At 39.4% G+C, this 17,010-nt stretch overlaps 2 protein-coding genes across 4 annotated transcripts; one reads left to right on the forward strand and one right to left on the reverse strand.

Annotated features, from left to right (window-relative positions):
• Positions 1-15: 15 nt before the first annotated feature.
• HSDL1 (hydroxysteroid dehydrogenase like 1) lies at positions 16-4,904 on the reverse strand. The gene is made up of 6 exons (XM_026043134.1): positions 4,897-4,904; positions 4,513-4,559; positions 2,750-2,982; positions 1,658-2,103; positions 1,084-1,311; positions 16-607 (listed from the first exon to the last, which is right to left on the reverse strand). The coding sequence occupies exons 3-6, from the start codon at positions 2,976-2,978 to the stop codon at positions 506-508; spliced, it is 1,005 nt and encodes a 334-aa protein (XP_025898919.1). The 5' UTR covers positions 2,979-2,982; positions 4,513-4,559; positions 4,897-4,904; the 3' UTR covers positions 16-505.
• Positions 4,905-5,644: 740 nt separating this feature from the next.
• Positions 5,645-16,681, forward strand: DNAAF1 (dynein axonemal assembly factor 1). 3 transcript variants are annotated; one of them, XM_026043104.1, is made up of 14 exons: positions 5,645-5,845; positions 5,972-6,109; positions 6,496-6,598; positions 7,549-7,640; positions 8,032-8,253; positions 8,982-9,148; positions 9,377-9,498; positions 10,007-10,221; positions 11,384-11,638; positions 11,947-12,029; positions 14,085-14,150; positions 15,362-15,740; positions 16,061-16,138; positions 16,559-16,681. In XM_026043104.1, exons 1-14 carry the CDS (start codon positions 5,710-5,712, stop codon positions 16,573-16,575), a joined length of 2,073 nt encoding a protein of 690 aa, XP_025898889.1. In that variant the 5' UTR covers positions 5,645-5,709; the 3' UTR covers positions 16,576-16,681. The 3 variants fall into 3 exon arrangements, with proteins under 3 accessions (XP_025898889.1, XP_025898888.1, XP_025898890.1); XM_026043103.1 differs by lacking the exon at positions 16,559-16,681 and having other exon boundaries at positions 16,061-16,344; XM_026043105.1 differs by lacking the exons at positions 5,972-6,109; positions 16,559-16,681 and having other exon boundaries at positions 16,061-16,344.
• The last annotated feature ends 329 nt before the right edge of the window (positions 16,682-17,010 follow it).

The raw sequence follows: 17,010 nt of genomic DNA on the forward strand, positions 1-17,010 counted from the left end.
TAACTTTCTGTACACCTGAATTTTGAAACGTACCTTAAATTAACACCATTCAAAAAAACAAAAATAACAAGAAGTCTAAAGGTGTACGGTTGAAGAATATGAACATTTGCAGTTTAAAGATCAGGAAAGCACTAAACTCCATGTTATAGAAATTTAACAGTTGATTGGGATTGTTCTTTTTAAGCAGCATGCTTTTGGATCTCTCTTTGGACTGTTTTTGAAAGGCTTAGCGAATTCTCAAATCCTGCTGATTTAATTTGAAATCATTTAGCATTATGCGAGAGACATTCATGATCAGAATTACAACTCTACACATTCTTGTCCAAATTCATTAAAGACAAGGGTGAACCAAGATTATCCTCGACAAGACCGGCTGTTTGTCCTAGATGACAACAGAGTGGAACTACTTAACACAAATAAATAAACAGAATGTAGTCTTCACTAAATTCAGGATGCTCTAAACAGTCTTGCAGCACTCAGATCACTTCTCAACATCTGGATATTCCTACTTCAGTTTGCTTGTTAAAGCTTCTTTGCGTATAATTCGGCAGAAAAACTTTGCGCACCAAGCCCAGAACCATTCGGGTAGCTGTTCACCCAGTGTGAACTGTGGAGACAGGCAAGGAGAAGAGGGAAGAGAGGAGGAGGAAAGGGAAGATCATTTTTTGATAATTAGAAAAGCAATTTATCAAAATTACCACTAATGCACTGAAATATTTATGATATAAACTAAGATTCAACAAAATGAATCTTCTCTTCAAAAATACACGGTAAAATGAAAGCCCCATCAGCAACATTACGCCCCAAAAATAAGCTACTGTGTGCTTTTTTACTAAAAACCTCTTTCCTACTTTTGCTGTGCATTTCCAGTAGAAACCAGACTCTCTCTGATCTTTAAAAACAGTTGTCCGAGCAAAATTTACTAAAGCAGAATGAGTAAATATGGGGCAATGCCTTTAAGTCTTTGGCATTGTACTGTACTTTTTTTTCCAGAATATTTCCATAGTTTCCGTCTTGACTTCAAACAAAGTAAATTGCTTGCTTCTACTGGCTAACACAAAAGAYTCTAACAAATTGTTTTACCTTTATTGCATGCTTCCAGTAACCAGTAGTCCTTTTGGAGAGCCCAAGAGTAGAAATTGCTTGACTTGCGTATTCTTCAGCAGAAGGAAAAAAGAAAGATCTTTTTGATGCAACACTACTGCACGATACCATTTTTGTAGCAATTACGAATGGAGTTAAACTCTGGACGAAGATTCCTTTCGAGGAATACTCGTAATATAGTGCTCTGCTGAAATAGTCCAAGTAGCTCTAGGGAAATAAAAGCAAAATAGCTGCCTCAGTTTTGTGCTTATAACACTTCAGTCTCACTATAGTGTTTTATTAAAACTACAGCAAAGTTTCAGCATATGCATGAGCATAGACTAAAAAAACAGAAATATACATTTATATAGTATTTCTATTTGTTGACATTTGTTTGCAAGAACCTTGCAGCTCTTTAGTAACTTGCATGAGAAGGTGATAACTTACCTCTGATGTGCATTTATCAMAACAAACCCGGACAATTTCTGGTTAAAAACACCATGAAAAAAAAAATGCAGCAAACCCATAGATCTACTCTTCAGCATGTACCATCAAACGTCACACCCCAACTTACTTTAGAGGCTCCATACACTGTCAGCATTGGTGTTGGTTGGCAACAAGACGCAGAAGACACATTCACAATGGCCCCCTTTTTCTTCTCTAACATGCCTGGCAGCACAATGTGCACCATCATGTTAGCAGAAGCAATATTAATATTGATCATGTCCCACAGCATATCCTCAGGCAGGTTGGTAAAGTAGTCCGGGTAGGTATAAAACAGTCCTACATTATTCACCAAAATTCCTATTTCTCTGTCTTTCAGGCCCTCTTTAATGGGGAGATAAGCCTCGCGTCCCTTGCTGAAGTCAGCTACTATGAAATCTGTTTCCACGTTGTAGGTTTCAGCTATGCTTCGAGACACAGCCTCCAGCTTCTCCTTGCTGCGGCTGATGAGGATGATGTTGACACCTCGCTTGGCCAGCTCTTCAGCATATGCTTTCCCAATACCATCTGTGCTACCTGCAACAGAAAATAGCAAAGATTAGAGCAAGCCCAGTCTTCTGCTTCTACAATTCTTATAGTTATCACCTTCTCAAAGGGGACACCACCCTGCATCTCAAAACCACAACGCTGAAGACAACGCTGTCAGCAGGAACCTTCTGCAATGGCCCCTTGAAAGACTTTTAACATTTCAATATCAAGAGCAGAGAACTTACAGTAGAATGTTAGCAAAAGGGAAGGATGTCAGAGAAACACAATTTAAATGTTGTTCAGACTTCAACACCCATATAAGTGCCAGGTGCATCTCTGTGTACTTTTGTTATGCATTCTCATGCTAGCCAGTATTAGTTTGGGGTCTATCTTACAATTTTAGGGAAAAGCTGCAGCAATCATTGCAGTCTTCTGGGTGACAGTTGTTCAAATTAAATTGCATTCATTCTGCAGCTGCATCTCCAGTTAATACAAGCCCCAGCTTGTGACATAAAACTTACCCAGCAAAGTAAGACAATGAGGTTTACAGTACTCCCAAATTCTGGTAAGAGGCTTCTTCATGCATGAGTGGTAGGGAAGAGAGATCAATAACCCATTTCAGGGGGCAGGTTAACTCTTCCTTGAAGATACACATTATATAAACATAAGTAAATACACTGCTCGAGTCRCTTACCAGTTACTACAGCCCACTTTCCATAGCGCTTGACAAGATCGATCTCGCCAACCACCTTTGGAAGGAAATGGAGCCTGAGGAGACTGTAGCTGTTCAAGGCAAAACTGACACACTTCCTAGCTGCGTACCAAGCTCCAACGAYAGCCAGAGCTTCGACGTAAAAACTGCAGGTACGACCGATCTCTCTGTACAAGAGGGAGAAACGATCCACCGCAGCCATGGTAATCATAAGCCTAGGCAGAAGAGGGGAGGGCATTTAGGGAAGACACAGGCAATTGCAATCTCTTTTCCACCCATAACAACTTTTCATGATTCCAGAATGACCTTGGAGATTCTACATATGTTAMAATCCATTCACAAATGTATAGTACCATCTTGGGGGCAAAAAGCACACAATGTACAYCCAGGCAACCTTCTTAAGTTTGGATTATCTCCTACTATTATTTTCCTTAWCTCTTAGGAAAGGTGTATGTTTGACCCAAGCATGCAAGGCTAAAATATATAAATACATATTGCACAATAGGGTAGGCATGTCTGAAATAACTACTCCTTTCTCAAGGTTAAAAGACACATGCAGATATGAAGACATATGCAGTCATAAATTGTGCTACAAGAAGAACGACTTAATTACAAATAATAATTAAAGCATAAGAAGCTGCAATAAGTTCATTATGGCAAAGTAGTATGACACATTGCTACTTCAGGCAAAAAGCTTTGGCAGCAACTGAAGTCTCATTAGTTACTAGTTGTTAAATATCTTTACTGCTTTATTCTCTTTGTAAAGGAGGACAACTTATTTCTATCAAAACTGCCATTTTCATCCTTCTCTTTCACCACATAGACTCTCTAAGTAGCCTTTGTCTCTTTAGGCTTCAAATCAACTTCTCTCTCTCCTAAGCTACTGAGCAGCACTCCTGACACTAAAAGGAAATAGTGTCATCTCTGTCATCATCATCAAGGATTTCACTATGCTACTCAATTACAATATTGTAAATAAAACAATTCAGGTCTAAGCAGAAAAGGGAAATGCAATAACTGAATCTTAGTTTTCCTAAATTTATCTTATTTGCAAAATAGGCTGGGACAACCAGAGGGAGAGAGCTCAATGTACAAGAAACAAGAGGCTCTTTGAAGCAAGAAAGTGACACAAGAGACAATGAAATCACAAAGATCAAAGTGTAGCTTTAGTCCTTAGAGTCATTATAAACGGCTAATGCTTTCTTAACTCGTGTTCTGTATCCACTGCACCCTTCTAATCTGAAAATACTGTGTTCCCAAACATTCAGGTCATCTATGGTACCTTGGCCAGGGGCCACTGCCGCTGACAAAACACGCCAAGACTAGTATAAATGCAACAGCCACCTAGTGAAGAAGGCTACAGATGCAATCATGGTGTGAAGCAGCACAGGAGAAATAACCAGCTCCACCATTTAATACTACGTTGTGAAAACTGGCAGAATATCAACCCCAGGACATCACTGTTCCTCCAAGAGAACAGAGGCTTCCTACATCTTGCCAACAAAGGCCCAGTGTAGCAAACATCCAAATTTATTAGCCGAATTACCCAATGGTTATCAAATAGAGACAAACCTCCTGGAGCAATCACGTGCTCACGGCAAGGGCGGGTGGCATTTTGCAAGCAGCAACGAGAGCTCYGCTCACACCTCGCGCCAGCCACGGCCACCCTGGCCCATTCAGGACAAAACCAAACCCAAAAACGGGATATTCGGGCTTAGCCTTGCTCCTCCACCCGCTGTACTTACCCCTGGGCCTTCAGCCCTGGGCACACAAGCTGCTTCCTCGCATGTCCCTGCGTGGGTAAGAGGAGACAGTTGCCGGCGCTCCCCCCATGTGTCCGGGTTATCCTCTCCCCTTCCCGCCTTTCCCCTTCCTTCTCCCACCCCACCCTCTTCCCGGCRCGGAATTTACAAATTCCCGCAAACCGCGGGAATTTTATAAGCGAGAAACGAAGAAAACAACGAAAAAGACATCCCCACACATGAGACAGCCGCCGCGTCGCCTCGAGCAAACGCTCGGGAGACCACCCGCCATTTCACCCGGACGAGGCGTCACGGTTCCCCCCCGCGCTGCCCCGGGCCTCAACCCCGCCGTCCGCACGAGGGCTAGCGCTCCTCGCGGTAACGAACCGTTCGGGAGCGGAGGGAAGGGAAGGGGAGCGGAGCAGCCCCGGAACACGGCGGCCGCTCCGCGCAGGACGCCCGCGCCGCCGGCCCCGCCCGCGCCTCAGCGCCGCGAGAGCGGCCGCGGGGGCTTGTGGGCCGCGCGTGGCGTCGCCATGGCGACCGCGGCCGTTAGCGGCCGTTAGCGGCGCGGTTCCGCCCGCCACGTTCAACGTCGCCTGCTGCCTGGGACGGAGCACAAGCGGCGCCGGCTCCAGGTTTGCACCGCGCCGTGGGGCCGTGCCCGGAGCACCCCGGCTCTGCCTTGTGGGACCGGGGTCTTTCCTTTGGCTTAGCACGGCCTAAACCAAAATAACGGTGCGGGAGACACGTAAAAGCGCCACCATCCTCTACCCCGATAGGAGAATAAAACTCCTCCTGACAGCTCTCCTTCCTTCCAGTGCCAGCAGAATAGGGTGCCCCAATAACCAAGAGCAGCCCGTGGCAGAGGCTGCAGCCTCAGCCTGCCTGTTTTGAAGGGAACAACTTGGTCTGTCCTGCAGAATTGATCACACTCCTCTCTGTTAGGAGTGAGATAGGTCACAGAAAAGTCTAAGATGCTCCTCTCCCACTTYATGGTCTCCATAATGACTAGCCCCAGACTCCTAATTCCACTCAGGCTTCATAATATACCAATACCAGCCTCTTTACCTGTATTGCCCTGTATATCTTGTATTTACGTGTATCTTGTATTTACATGTATACCTTTAGACATCCTGCCTGGAGATTGTGCTGCGTGTCACATACTGACCCACATTGGTCTAGATCACCCAGCCTGCCATGCAGCCGGAGTGTGGAGCCCCTGATGGAGACCCTGGAGCAGAGGCTCCCATGCAAGAGGCATCAGGAGAGGCTCTGAATGGCACCAAAAATGAAGTGACCCAAACAGAAAATGAAGAGGGTTCTGGGGAAACAGGTAAGCTCTTCCAGCTGCCTCGCTAGGCAAATATTGTGAATATWTGACAATTTTTGTGTGCATATTCTGTAGTTTACCAATGTAAGAGCTGGATTTCAATTCTCTTTTTCCCCACTCTTTTCTAAGCGCCAGAACTGCAAGTACAGCTAGGAGGTGCAGAGAAAGAATCTGAAGAGAAAATTATTGAAAACATAATTAATCAAAAGCAGCCTGAAGATGTTTTGAATGAGTATAGCACTGGAGACACCATAAGAGTGCAAAATGGTAAACTTGTAGAAGAGCTAAGACTAACAAACATCTGCAGTTTTTGACATAATGCAGATAAGCCATTACATGCAAAATTAGCAKTCATTAACCTCAAGTTAGCAGTAATTGAATGTGATGTATAAGAAACGTCCAAGAAGTGTCCCAGTCTGTCCAAGAACTTTGGTGCCAGTACCTTATTGTCACTGTATTATAACAATCCTTCTTAAGGTGAATGGATACTGCTTCTCAGAATTGAATATCAGGACAAGAAATGCRTTATTGCAGTATTTATATCTTATTTCACAAAGCTTGCCTTCAAAAAAAGTTACCAGTTTCAGTAGAAATGTCAGCAAAAATCTTGGTTAGAACACTTCTCTTTTTTTTTCTTGAAATGTATATTCAAGTGACCGGAACACATCAACAGAACGAACAAAAACCAGATGGTGATTCCAAATCGATAACCAGCTCATTCAGTCAAAAGAAAGATGAAAAGGATGGCTGTATAAGGTAATTTATTGGTTATTAATGTTATTTATTTTAATCCAGGCATCATTCATCCTTCAAAAACCCCACTCTGGGTTTTGCTGTCCACCTCTCTGCCATYTGCAGCTTCCAGCCTCTCTGGCTGACGTCAGCCACTGTAGGCGACTGGCCCAAATTCTTTGCTCGTGGAGCCTCTGCTCTTTCATGCTGTTCACACAGTTCACACAGCTTTTTGCTCTCTGCCTCTTGCTGAGTCCCTCAGCCCTGCACTGTACATCTGCAGCACTCAGCTTCATTGATTAGTCTTTTCTGGCTTCTCACTTGCATAAATCCTCAAAGGGATGGAGCTGAAGATTAAGCAGTTACCACTGAATAGGTATTATTCATGTTCCTACCATGGCATTTCTAACCTACCACAGCTGTGTATTTTGTATTGCTGCATGGTATTTCARCGTCAGTGTTTCATTAAAATGTTAGGTTGATAGTTATTGATTTTCTAGACTGAGATCCTGATTCTGCATAGATGTTAGGTAGTGTCTCTGCCACTGAAGGTCCCGCATCAAAACAGCAAGAAATGGAGGGAACAATGGGAGGGGAAGGAACAAGAACCTACGATCATTCTTCTGTTATCCAAGGAGATAAACTCTCTAATTTCATACCTACTTTCCAACTTGCTCCCCTCTTTATAGAGGAGCTCTTTACTTGCTCACTTTTCTATATATATAGATGTAGGAAGAGCCTACGTGGTAACACATTTTAAAAATAAAAATGGAAAGCCATTCTTTGAAAAGAAGAAACCTACTGCTTGCTTATTTTAGTAGTATAATAAAGAGTATAGTCTTGAAATTTGTAGATTTTCTCTTATATAAAAGAGCCATTAATTATGTTGTATTGAATTGCGAATAAAACAAGATTTCAGAGTGTGCCCTGAAATACATGTTTAGTTTGTCTCTTCTTCCCTTTTTGTATTTCAGAATGACAAAAAAGGTCCTGCGAGACATCTGTAAGCAGCAGAAATTGTACTTGACCCCATCCTTAAACGATACACTTTACTTGCATTATAAAGGTAAGAGAGCCACTGTGTCTTAAAATACTGATCTGGATCACATTTGAAGGAAAATATATGCATTCTTCATTTTTAAATGTGTTTTTGTAAATAAACTATTTTCCATCTTAGGATTTCTTCGTACACTAAAAATAAAAATGGCCRAGAAGAAGGCAATACTAAATACATGTGAGGTTCTCCAGTACTAATGAAGGAGAAAATKAAAAATTTTACAGGACCTACATGTTTCTCTGGTTATGTTGCCATCAATTTGAACCCAAGCCTTCCCACCAAGTGTACCAGCAGCACTGGTTTCATGGAAATGACTCTTCCAAACACTGATGTCAGCAAATGCAGTGTTATCTAAAGATATTTTACATGTTTTTTTTTTTTTTTTTTCTCTTTTCTGCAGGTTTTGACCGTCTGGAGAATCTTGAAGAATATACAGGATTGAAGTGCTTATGGCTGGAATGCAATGGCTTAGCAAAAATTGAGAATTTGGAAGCTTTGACAGAGTTGCGCTGTCTCTACTTGCAACTGAATTTAATTAATAGAATTGAAAACCTGGAAGCTTTACAAAAGCTGGATTCYCTCAATATTAGTAACAACTATATCAAGACCATCGAGAATCTCTGTAAGAATTGCTGGTGCAACATCTAACGTAAAATGCACTCATTTTCCTAACCTTTGGCTGTTTTTAGTGGCAATAGTTTTCAGGGATTTTTTAAAATTCATGTTAAATTCTTGTACAGCATCTTATACTAAAATCCRCAAGGCTTCTATTGAAGTCAAACCTACGTATTTTCCACTTCCAACAGAGGAGAAAATGGAAAAGATGTAATAATTTCTCACACATGGATACCTCAAACAAGTTTTTCCACRCTTCTTAATATTGCCTCAGTACTTACCTGTGTTGCAGACATGCTGCCAATCCAGTTTTTGCTATTTACAATTAGGATTTCCTTTGGCAGTTGCAGACTTGATTACCAAATCTCTTACATCCATGAAAGGATTTATCCCATCTTCAGCAGAAAATGTGAAATAATTTCTCGATATAATCATTTCTGTACATAAGCAGTAACTTGAAAAAGATACTCTTGCTTTTGTACAAACTCACTAGTTTGAAACTTGAATTAAATGACCAACCATCTTAAAACAACCATTTTTCTAGTGGTGGAGGAAGCAGCTTTGTAGGAATAGCCAATAAATAGATGTTGTAGATTCAACAAATATGTAGAAAACTCCCCAYAATTCAGTATTAAACAGTGATGTTTAAAGTGCAATTTTCTGCTTTCTCTAGGCAGTCCTTTGTGAAGGAATGACTTTTACCTTCCCTTTAATTGTACTGTTCTTRTCTGGCAGCTTGCCTGAAAGTCCTGCACACTCTGCAGATTGCACACAACAAATTACAAACAGTGGAAGACATACAGCACTTGCAAGAATGCCCAAGTATTTGTGTCCTCGATCTTTCCCACAACTACCTAGATGATCCAAATATTATATCTGTTTTGGAGGCCATGCCTAATTTGGTAAGCAGAATATAGCTGAGGGATTGTCATTTTTATGAGTGAACATCCTATTAAATGGTTTTACCAGTATCTGATAGGTCTGTGGTCCAAGGCAAATACTATTAAAAGGGCTTCATCTGTGATTGTAGATTGGATAGTTTATTTATTTATTGTTTTTGAAGTGATAGCACATATGCAAATAGGTGGGGGTTATTTTTGCCACTCAAAATATTTCTTTTGGTTTTCTAGTGTGTTCTTAATCTCATGGGAAATCAAGTGATAAAAAAAATTGCTAATTATAGAAAAACACTTACTGTTCGACTGAAACAGCTAACCTACTTGGATGACAGACCAGTTTTCCCAAAAGACAGGTAAGAAACAGAGACAGACATCTTCACAGAGCAATAAAGCTCAACTGCAGCAAACAATATTTTCAAAGGAAGACTAACCACTATAATTTATTGAAGGCAATGATTTTGAGTACACTTGAGTACATTTTGAGTGCAGAGATCTGTGTTCAACATATCTAGAAAAAAACCACCTTTTTCAAGAAAATAAATTCTTGAACAAATGTTTTACATCAAGTCTGTAGAGCAGAGACAAATCATGTTCTCAACTGAAACTGAACAGATGTCTGGGAAAGCAGAGCCAAGATCAGCACTTCACATGGATCTCTGCTTTTGCAGTTATTAGCATTTGYATATCTTTGCTTTGTTTCTTTGTAATCACATGTGCAAGATAAATGTGGACCAGTTGCTCAAGGGATTGTCAATGCTACCTTTTCTGTTGCAAGAYTTTAAAACTTCTCTTTCATTATGAATGGGAGCTTTCAAAGCTTCTTTTGGAGCTTCTTTTGGTGATTTCTTTTGTTTTCATTAGAGCCTGTGCAGAAGCCTGGGCCATTGGAGGGCTTGAAGCTGAGAAAGCAGAAAGGGAAAAATGGGAAACCAGAGAGAGAAAAAAAATCGAAGATAGTGTCAATGCCTTAGCAAGAATCAGGAGAAAAGCAGAGGAAAAGAAAAGACAAAAGTATATGGAAGAAAGAGATGCAAGTGCAAAGTGTGAAAACAGAGATGTAATGGAGACCCTGGAAGGTTGGTTGTCAGAAAGYTGTGTTTGTGCCTACTTCAGTTTGAATATTTAAAACTAGTTAATAGTTCCCAAATGCTTGTAAGCRGGATGATGTATTTTTTTGTAATATACTTAATCTTTTTTAACTTGAAAAAACAAACTTTTAAACAAACATCACCTTTCTTGCTGGTGATAAAACAAACAAACAAACACAACTAAGCACTTTCTGTCCCAGCTTTTCAAGCCATCATGTTCAACATCAGAGCAACCAAATCTGTTCATACAAACCAGGAACCCAAATCTCTATGTGGTCGAGTACTAAAAGACTTGCATCTCTGGGCAAGGCAGTAACAGTCCCAACAGCCACTCAGAGCAGGAAACAGCGATATACCAAGAGTAGTATTTCCCCTAGATACAGCTTGGGACTGGCTTGAGTACAAGCTCTAGGGAGACCCTGGGATAACTGCCTCTCCAGTTCACATCCAGGTAACTCTGCACTGCTACGTTCACTCACAGGTAACAACTTGACGCCATCCACAGCAGTGRTAAAACAGGCAGCGTGAGGAAGACTTTTAAGGACCTGCTTTACTTAACTGCCCTTCCCTATGCTACAAATTTTCCTGTCACGTTATTTGAGATGGCATAAATTCATGAACAATAATAGTCTCCAGSCCAGCTTTTCCATACAAGCATGTGTTTCAAGATCAGCAAGACAGAAGCCAAATAAGGAGTTACAGTGCAAGAGTGTTCATTTGATAAATTTTGTGGTTTTACAGTCCCTGAAATGTAAATGAATAACAAGTAAAACTTGTTCTGTGAGCTAGTAGATTGCACAAAGGAGAGAATAACTTCATCAGTTGTCACAGATTCRTCAAAATGCTCAAGCGTGTATTTAAGTGTAGATACTTGGGCATCTTCCCGAAGTGAATGGCTCAAAGGTAATTATGGATACTGGGCAACTCTTTACTTCAGTGCTTTTCTAGATGAAGGTTTTCCGGGGGATTTTTTTTATGAGATGGAAAATCCTCAGTATGGCTGCAATTGATACATGAATGACTCTTTAAGCAATGCAGTGGCTTTTGATGTACATTTTAGGCCAAACTTTTAAGGCCGAAATTACATTTGGGGTGTCTACAATGAAAATTTGCCAATTAACTCAGTAATCTTAAATAAATTCTTCTGTAGGAGCATCTGCAAGTTCAGAAGAGAGTGATGGAACTTCTAACGCATCAGAGCTGTCAGATGTATCAGAAGAGGCAGAAACTCAACAGAAGATTGAGCAATCTGTAAAAGAAAGATTTGATGCTTATGATGAAGCAATAACGCTGCTCTCAGACGGAGAAGATTACACAGATTTCCCCTCTGCATGTATTCCTGCTAAAATTCAAGAGGATACACAAGGATCAAACAACGGCTCAGACTTCAACAGCAAGGCAGACGGTAATGTTCACAGTGAAGAATCAAACCAAGCAGAGACGATGAGTCGAACTCTCTCTTAGTATAGCTCCCTTAGTGGTTTTGTGCTGTTACACATAGAACAATGCTTTTTGATGTTTATATATGAAATACATCATTAAAAAAATAGCAATGTATGCAATATAAGATAGATAGGATAGAAAAGAAAGCTCTGAATTTAGCTGTGAATTCAGTGACACTAACTAGGTCCATGGCAGTTAGATTCTGCTTTCATTGCAACATGCAAAGTCATGTGTTCAGTTCTCTGTGACTGGGAATTTCTTATTCTGTAGATTTACTGGGAGGGAAGATGGCTCCTGAACTGGATGACTGTGCTGGAAAAGAACAAATCAAACTGGAGAAACTTTTTCTTGACGTACGTATTAGATTCACATTTTGAGAAGTTTGCATTTGGATATTGCCAACTCTCAAATGCATTCGTGTAACGTTCTCACTAAATAAAAGAGTAGGATCATGTTTCTAAGATGGATGCTCTCAAAAGAGTAAAAGGAAATAACAGAAAAAAAATAGGAAGGTTGTAATGTTTTTCATCCTCTCCAACATAACATGCCAAAAGAAATTACCACTGTTTCCAAAGTTTATTTTGTGCTTAGATCTCCTGAAGTTCACAATAGAATTCACAATAGAAAGAATCTAGTGGATAAATGTATCCTATTAGGCAAAGCCCAATCAAATATGCAATTAAGAATGTTAGCTACTGCAGAAAATCATAGCTATCTAACATTGCACATGTTAGTGATATTATATAAGTAATTTTCAAAATCAAAATGTTAGGTATATTTCCAAAAGAGGTAGAATAAGCATTATTCATGTGTATATCATAAATTATTAACATTTTAAAAATGGTCTTCTATTACCTAATATTTCTATTTGCCGACACAAACATGTAAACACATTTCGCAGAAGACATGCACAATATCACTGAAAAATACAACCCAGCTGCCAGGGACTGTTCAACATACTCTAAATATGACACTCCTGCTACACTGACCACATCAGATTACCATGCTAGGATCAACAGCAAACTTCAGAGCTTACAATTTCCCTGAGCACTTAATATATTCTTTGATCTCTTATATAGCGACTGTTTACCAAATCCTAACTGTGTTTTAGGAAGGTCTTTTATGTCTTCTCTGTGTTCTCTCCAGGAAGAATTCCCATCCTATTATTTAATGGCTCAACTCACTGCTTCAGTAGAGCACTAATTACTGCACCCACCAAAAATAGTTTGGCTATTTTTAATTATAAGAACAATGAGAAAATTTGTGGGATCTCACAGCAATCCTTGGCATATACAATACAGTTTTTACAGGCTGATCTTTAAGTGTCTAAAATAAAAGCACTAAATAAATAGCAGTAGTGTAGGTGCCCACAGTGTGAAGATCTGAGAGATTCAATGCCATTTTTTCCCTTGRTACCGTATGGCACCACAGCAAGCTCCTTTGCACAGTTCAGCAGAGCATAAAAGGACCACTTCAGCATATCTGCATAAGGCACCTTTGATATATTAGAAGTGCAAACATCATATTTCTACAGAAAACAAAACCACAAAACCCCAAATCACATACACATTTCAGTGTTCCATGCTACTCCTTTTTCCAGTTGCTCTTTAGTAAAATGAAAGGAGGCTCTGGCAAGAGCCAGCAGTACTTACGCTAGCGCAGATTTTCCAGAGATACTTAGCACTGACATGTTGGGGAATGAGCGTGAAGACGCCRGTGATGAGATGCTCCAGAACAGCTCTGTGGTCTTTATTCATATGCTGGACTCTGTAACTGGTCTTGGCAGTAATATAAGGGAGAAGAGTGGAGGAGGATTTGTCATGCAGTTGTGACATTCCTCAGTCATGCAGAGACAAGCCACAGGCGCGTATCAGCTGCASACTATCTGGAAGTTGTTCATCAGGAACTAGGATTTATGGATATTCCTTGGCTATGCGTGAATTATATTCTAAAGTTCTAAACCAGAATAACTTTTAGTAAAAAGTTTGGGTTGCAAGCACACATTGACTGCAACAGGACTTAGGAGCTGTTTCACTTGTGTATTGACATCAGKTTCACCCATTTACCACTAGCCTCCAAATCTTAATTTGTACATTTTTTTTCATATTTTATATAGCTTTATATGAATTCAAGACATACTGCACTAGCCACAACCTTATGAAGAAACCGAAGTTTCATTTGTTGATTTTGATTCTGTAGCATTCTTCTCCTAGCAGCACAGTGCAGATTATACACAACTGATTGATCTTCCTGATGCTGTTATGCCAGCCAACTTGCTACAGAATTAGTAACCTCTAAAAATATCTTATTAAAGGAGATGCGTTTGTCAGTATTGTCCTACATTAAAGTATGTCAGAAATGTGTTTACTAGAGCTAGTCTTTCCCATTGTTCTTGTGATTGCCTTCAGGAACTGCCTGATTTAGAAGATATAGAAGTTCCAAATGCTCCAGAAGAAGAAATCTTTTCTCAAAAGGTAACATTCTCTTCAATTCGAGTGATGATGCTTCTCTAAAAACATTTAGCGATGTGCAGAACGAGGATAGCCTAAGTTATGTAGCACTGTTTTGAGAAATGTGATCAGTTAAACTAAAACAGATGTTTCAGCAGATCTTCTCTATCTACTTGTACTTTTAATCTTTTTCATCTTATTGCWTTGTAAAAAATAGAAGAAGGAAAAACTAAAAGTAATGCAACAATCAAAGAAGATTAATTCCTATTAGCATAGTAGGTTTCAATGAATATTACTAGTAAAATGTATTGTACTGGTATGTTGTAGTGTACGAAGTGAATGGATTGTACAAATTGCTTACTACTGWAAGCATAGATAGAGCCAGACTCTTTGGCTCCACTTTGGGCTAGTCAGGTTTAGGGCAGTTCCAACACCATTAATTCATTCCCACATTAATGTATGTTGCTCAATTTAATTTGCTAGATAAAATAGGACAGAAACAGAAGAGAAGAGAAAGAGAAGAAATCGACAAAGGTGAAAAGCACTGCTGTGATTCTAGTGCTGTCACTGACTCATACTCACCTTGCAGGACCTAGGCTAATACAGTACATGTTTTTACAAGTTGATCCAAGATATTGTAAATCCTTACAAGGATGCAAGGCATTCATTTTATTTAATCTTTTGGTCACAGACTCACATGAATGTTGCAAAATAAGAAATTGGCTAACGATACAATTACAGAGAAGGTAGGAGAGAAATGAGGAGAAAAAAAGGGCAGGGAACCAGGAGGATTAGTAAGGGAGTAGGTGTTACCAACTCTCATGTCCTCAATAATGTTCACATCTTAACTAAAGTTAGCTGAAGATGTTAATTAGGTGTCTCTATTTGGGTAGGACCTGGTTAAGTCATGTCTTACAAACAGCACTAGCAAGGCTCAACAGAATCACAAACTTTAGTACATTACTCCATCAGTAATAATTGCTGAAATGCAATTCTTCTCATGATTTTTAAATGTTAGTTTTTAGTCAGTTCACAGCTGCTTCCTGATAAACAGTTAACATCATCAACAAAAGAAGTAGAAACAACAAAAGAAGTAGAAACAAGCACATCTATATATTTAAGGAGAGGAGCAGGTCAAAGCTGACAATGTTGCATGACTCCAAGAGATACTTAGCTATCTTTTAATATTTATATCTAGAAGACTATATTTTCAGTTGTATTTTCTGTCTTTACAGGAAGAATCTCACCCAAAGATTGAGATAATTTCTGAAACAACAAATGAGAGTGATTCTGCAGCAGATGAAAACAGTAAAAGCACATTTGGGAGTTTAGTAGAAGATGTTCCAACAGCAATTTTTTCAAATAAATGTAAGATACGTGAAGATGGTGAAAAGGAGATCCTAAGACCCATTGCTGAGGACTTCATTATAGAGCCTTCTAATTCAGAAGGAGACTTGGAGACCRAAAATAAACAAGAGAATCTGTTGAAACCTCTCATTCAAGAGATTATCACTGAACCACCTGAGGATACGCTCCTGTTGTCATCGGTCTGCGATCATCCAGATGATAAAAGCCCATGGGAAGGGGACAGCAATATTACAGTTTCTTGCCATGGTAAGATCACAGTGATATAACCATAAAGCAAAAGGAAAGGGGGTAGCACACACAATCTAAAATTAGGGATTTTTTCAGCCCTTGTCAACAGAGTTCTTGATCCGTTATTTTCCTAATAGTTATACCTCTTCARTTTGTTTTTGTGGGAATCCTAATAGATTAAGAATTAAAATAGCATTTTCTGGTTTTGTACACAGAAGTTCTGTTGAGTTTCATTTGAATAACTTTCAAAGGCACAAAAGGACACTACACTTACTTCTTTTTCCAATATTAACGACCACCACTCAGTTTCATTTGCATTTGCCTTCATGCTTTAACAGGGAATAGCAGTGATGGAGAAGTACAGTGCCTGGCTGAGAGTGGAACATGCCCCCGTGAACCACAAGATAGCAAGGACAGTGAGTGTGGATTTGATTAATCAATTTAAAAAACAAACAAGCAAAAAAAGCAGACCAGGTTTAGAGTACAGTGCCTGGCTGCCTGCATACAGTTATTCACAAAATCCAAATTTAGGAAGGGATCCAGTAGTTAAAATTGGCATAACACTTCTTATGATTCTATATAAAAAAAGATTTAACATTTTAAATTTTTTAAAATAAAAAAAATTAATTAAAACTTTACGATTTCTATATAAAAAAAAAAAGGTTTAAAAGATTTAAAACCTTTAACATGAGGACTGTTAGGATTTCAGGTAGTCATAGGCTGGTGCAGCCTCTGGCATATGACCTGCAAGGCAGATTTTCAGGTTTAGTTAGCATGAAAGTTCCTAACCTTACATAACCTACAGGTAACAAGTCCTTTCACCCTTCCTTTTGAAGGTGCTAAAAATCGCTAGATTCCAAGCTCTTCAAGGCAGCTGGGAATGTTGAATACCTTTGAAAACTGGGGTACTATTGTTTTAAGATTAAATTCCCACTCCTTGTTATGTGATTTCTTTTTCCTTGCATCCTTATAAAAATGACTTAAAAGTTCTATCTTCTTTCATTGCTTACATAGTTTCAATCCATAGTGTTGCATATTCGTTATTTAAATAAATTGTTATTTAACCTGACACATTTTTCTCTTGTATCAAGTCCTTACAAGTATATGTCACACAAGAAATAGGAGCTTACCTTTAAAGCAAATACTTGCAAGTGCCATTTTTGCTTTTTTTTCCTTGTATTTTACGTCTTGGGATCTGGATTTCAGGTAGAAAAGGAAGCTGATCCCAATAGTAACAGAAAGACACTTTTGCTAGTAAAAGCAGACCAAAGGAAATCATCTTTCATTA

This window comes from Nothoprocta perdicaria, unplaced genomic scaffold, assembly GCF_003342845.1.
Source record: "Nothoprocta perdicaria isolate Ctin4 unplaced genomic scaffold, notPer1 scaffold_321, whole genome shotgun sequence".
Classification (NCBI taxonomy): domain Eukaryota; kingdom Metazoa; phylum Chordata; class Aves; order Tinamiformes; family Tinamidae; genus Nothoprocta; species Nothoprocta perdicaria.